General features: G+C 42.6%; 1 protein-coding gene across 1 annotated transcript in view; it reads right to left on the bottom strand.

Moving 5' to 3' along the window:
• The window catches only part of LOC126395264 (seizure 6-like protein), a 104292-nt gene that overhangs the window by 10323 nt on the left and 89398 nt on the right, over window positions 1-4571 (bottom strand). The window contains exon 11 of the mRNA XM_050052594.1: window positions 687-881. Coding sequence (XP_049908551.1) covers window positions 687-881 — 195 coding nt within the window. The remainder of the gene's footprint in view (window positions 1-686; window positions 882-4571) is intronic.

Genomic DNA, 4571 nt, shown 5'->3' with positions numbered 1-4571 from the left:
TTCACCTGAGCCTCCCTCGGCATATGGGTGAGTAGATAATGGCTGAATTTTCATTTTTGGGTGCACTATCCCTTTAAACCATTGCACATAAGACTTTAGGCATCACAAGCTTGAGCACAAGCAAACAAATGGTTACCATGGTAACTGTAGTATTTTACCACTGTAAAATCCCTGTCAATGCAGTAAATGCCTTAACATTTTTACTGAACTAAGAAAACATCTAAGGGATTCTGTGCAAAACCCTTAAGTCCCTCAGCTTAGGAAAAAATAAGTCTTAAGTGGTATACCTAAGGAGAAAACTTCGGGTGTTATTTGAAATAAAAAAGAACCGATAAGGGTACCAATAAAGTACTGAATCGATACGGCGTATTGATGAAAGTAGTAATATTGATAAATGTGCCACATAACAAACTTGCATTGCCTTAAAGGTTTCATGTACTGAAGAGAGGACATCAGGGGAAGACAAGATGCCAACGTTAACCTCAGTTGTCGAGAGGTTGGATAAATTGTTGGACTTGACTGTGGCACTTGACGAACGTTTAGCAGGTCTCCAAAATAAGTAGGAACTATCATGTGGTGATCGTGTAAACTGGTACTCAGGTGAAGATCACTTAAAAAGAGTCCTGTCAGGAATAACAGATACATGCGCACACAGAAATGAATAAATAAATAAAAGTGGAACTGACTCTTTTCACAGAACGGCGGCTGTGAGCTCCAGGAGAGGTCTAACTGACAGGTGAGGGTCTCCCGTCCCACCAGGTCGTAGCCAGGGTCGCACTGGTAGGTGATTCGAGCCCCTCGTACCAGCGCAATGTGGGATGTGGTCTTCCAGCCGTTCTGGATCTCAGGCAGGTCTGGACAGGAGTCGTTTCGAGACACCTCTGTAAAAAGAAATAATGACAATTGAAAAAAAAAGGTTGATTAATTGAGCGGTTATGGTTTTGCCATTGATCGTGGTTCAGGTTCTGCTACAGTGAAGTGTTTCCTCCTTCACCGCAGCGACAAGGGTCGAGAAGAAAACAAGATAAACAACAAGACGTCTGAGTTAGACGTGATCCTGGCACACGCTCTCTGTGAGACTGATGGACTTATTGTGTGATTACTTGACCGTGTGACAGAATGATGGATTTCATCTGTGTTGGACAGTCTTCAAATGTCGTCTCTCCAGCAGAGTCTCCGCTCTGACGAGGACAGTTTGTCTCTGAAGCTGCAGCTTGGAGTCGGTTTGAAATCAGACTCCCACTAAAACTGTCCTCAATACAGTGATCACAAGCTGTCAGTTATCTGTCACAGCTGTGTTGATCTGCCGCAGAACAAAATGTTTTTTGTTCTTCTGTGCTGTCAGAGAGATTTTCCTCATCGTGACAAAATTATACTAACTCAAGGTCCACTTACTGGCTTTCAACTCCGTCTCACAGCATTCATCAGGAGACTGAAATGACTCACCTGACGACCTCATGGCATTAACTGACAAACTTTGATCATGTAAGTCACTGCCACCTCGGATTTTTGAAGCCAGAAGTGACCATATTTGGACGAGGGGGTAGAGATAAGCTGCTAGCTGAGTTAGCATTGTGTCTTAACAACTATGGTCAATTGTGATAATGTTAATGCTATTTTTCGCTGGCTGAAAACAGGCTTAAAGTCATAAAAACAAAATGTACTTTCTGGAAAAACTGAATATCTGAGTCCTTAGTACAACCAAATGCTGAACAAGACTTATTTTAGTCAACCTATGAGTGGGTTTAAGCCTTAATAAAATGTAAACAGGTGAGCTGTATAAAAATTCACCCCTGTACAGTTATCATGGATGTTAAAATTAACTATAGAGAACAAATCTGTTTTTGCACCAGGCTGTAAACATGTTAATTTCTGCTGTGAAGTCGAGCATTTTAACATGGAGGTCTATGTGGATTGACTCACTCTTGGGGCCAGCCTCAAGTGGCCATTAGAGGAACTGCAGTTTTTGGCACTTGAGTTGTTGCTTTGTTCTTCAGGCTCAGAGGATGCAACTTTGAATTAACAGGAAATAATGTGAATAAAATGGAAATAGAGGTCACTTGCCGATGCTGCATTTACCATAGTAGAAACATACAAACAAAATGGTAGTGTTTAGCATTGTCACCTCACAGCAGGAAGGTTCCTGGTTTGAACCCAGGTTAATGATTGTCTGTCTCTATGTGTCAGCCCTGTGATAGTCTGGTGACCTGTCCAGGGTGAACCCTGCCTGGTGACCTGTCCAGGGTGAACCCTGCCTCTCACCCAATGTCAGCTGGGATAGACTCCAGCCCCCTTTCGACCCCTAGTCTCGCCACCAGACAATCAGAGATCTCCGCCTTCTGATAGTCTGGGGACACTCCTTTCTAAAGTGTGTTTAACACACCGGAGAAAACAGCCGGCAACAAAGCAACGCCTCTTGCATTTTTTAAAAGGACACGCCCTCCTGGAAATTTTTCCCCAAAAAGTTCAAGTCCTCAAATTCAGGTTAACATGGAAGCCAGTGAAAAACTTCCGGTGGTTACGTCTTCTTTATATCTCTTATTCAGTGCCTCTCTTGAACTTTATACTGACTAAACTTTGAGTGATGTTTGAGAGCTGCTTGGAAAGAGACAGACGATATTTTTAGGTGGCGTGTCATATTATCACGCCCCACAAGGGGGTTCAATTAGTGCACCCACTCAGGTGTGGTATTTCCATCACTGCCGATTGAAGACAGTTGGAGCTGGAGCCAATAGATACCCATAACTGCTGCAGAGTCATTTGTCCTGGAAACGAAAGTCAGTTATAAACTTTCCCACTACATACAAAAGCCGGATGTTAGCAGTGGTTAGGAGGTTATTTGTACAGTGAGAAAGGGACTCTAGTGGGTGTAAGGGGCTTTATCTCCAGTGGGGAAGGGGCTCTAGAGACCAGCTTGGAACATAGTGGAGCATTTAGCAGCTAAAGACACAGATATTTCCCTCAGGAGTTGGTGGAGACCAAAAACAGAGCTAAAAGAGAGACACATTCATCAGGTGACACAAAGACTAATGAATCATCATGTTGCTCTGTAACTGCTGCGTATGGAAATAGGCAGCTGTCTGCTAACAAGCAATGCCTCTTGCACTACACGGACTCATTAGACCCAAAAAATATAAATTAGTGCAGCTTTAAAGAGGCTGTTTCACTCAGTAAACCAGATGCTCTCAGTTTTTGTGTGTTCATTGGCAGAAGCCTTTTAGTTTTACTAAATGAAAAAACACAGAGGCTGAATGTTTTTCCCCGATTCATCTGTATCTGTGAAGACCTCACACAGCAGCATGTAGTGATTACACAGACAGAGAAAGCAGCAAGAGGCTCCGACCAACAGGCTCTTGATCGTTCTGAAGATCTTTTTCAATCAAGAATTCTTCTGATCGTCTGATTAAAAGTGTCCAGCTCAAACTTTCTTGACATGTTTGTCTCTGGGATCTTAAAATCAATGGAGCTGTAGATTTTAGATCTCCCGGTCATATTTTATAAAACCCACAGAACCCGTAAGATTACAGCAACTTTCCTTTCGGATCGATCAAAGAGAAAAAGTTTTAATTTCTACAAAATGGCCACAAAATCTGAGAACCAAATGACTGGATGCTGATTTTACACATCAAAGTGTGTTTGCAGGTGTTGGGGAGTTCTGCTGCATGTTTTAAAAGTTGTACAAAGCCTTTAGTTTCTCCAGAAGGAGCTGTCTGACGTCTGATAAATGTCCTCAAGTGATGTTTCTTGAGTCAGTGTCGATTAAAGAAACCATAAACAAGTTAGAAACAAAAAAATCTCTGCTGCAGGCTCGAGGCTCCAAGATACATTACAGCCCCTTCACCATGTTGCAATGTCACAATGACAACCACAATGCACATCAACCAATCCTTGTCAATTCTGCATGACTTCCCAACTTCGTCCAATCACCACAACTTTTCCACATATTTGACCAATCATCATAGTTCCCCATGAGTTTCACCAATCACAGCGGTCCCTCACACAACATCACCAAACTAACTTCCTTGTTCCTGACTGTGAAGACGCAGACATGTACAACATGCACGTCTCACATTTACCAACAAAAATAAATGTGACTAACAAATACTTTTCTATCGCGAAACACACCTCAGGAATCTTTAAAACATGTTGACAACAGAGAAGACAAATCCCTGTGAAAGAGGCTGTTGCATCCACACCTGTTGCTGAAAGAATCAAGGTGAGTTAGAATAAATATTCATGGTTAGTGGTCTCGAAGTGGTCTGAGTTCGGTTTGCTTCAAGTCTGTGGTGCGGTTCACATAACCTGTAGCCTGGAAATCCAGACCCAAATCTAGAAAGGTTTAGGGTCTGGCTATGAGTAATGCAAATGGCCCAACTTGAGGGGCAATACATACAATCAGAACAAAACACGGGGTGACGTATCCAGAGCTTAGCTACCAGCGGAGCTAAGTGGTAGATTAGACTCTTGCCGTATCCGGTCGGCAAAACAGCAAAAACATCCTTCTTGCAAAGGAAAGATTCGAGCGCCGTCTTCTGTTCCTCTTTTAGAGAAAAAGCCAAGTCTAACTCGTT

The sequence above is a fragment of the Epinephelus moara genome, chromosome 9 (genome assembly GCF_006386435.1).
Source record: "Epinephelus moara isolate mb chromosome 9, YSFRI_EMoa_1.0, whole genome shotgun sequence".
In the NCBI taxonomy this organism is placed as follows: domain Eukaryota; kingdom Metazoa; phylum Chordata; class Actinopteri; order Perciformes; family Serranidae; genus Epinephelus; species Epinephelus moara.
The sequence above is the reverse complement of the archived record's forward strand: the minus strand, read 5'-3'. Positions and strand labels throughout refer to the sequence as shown.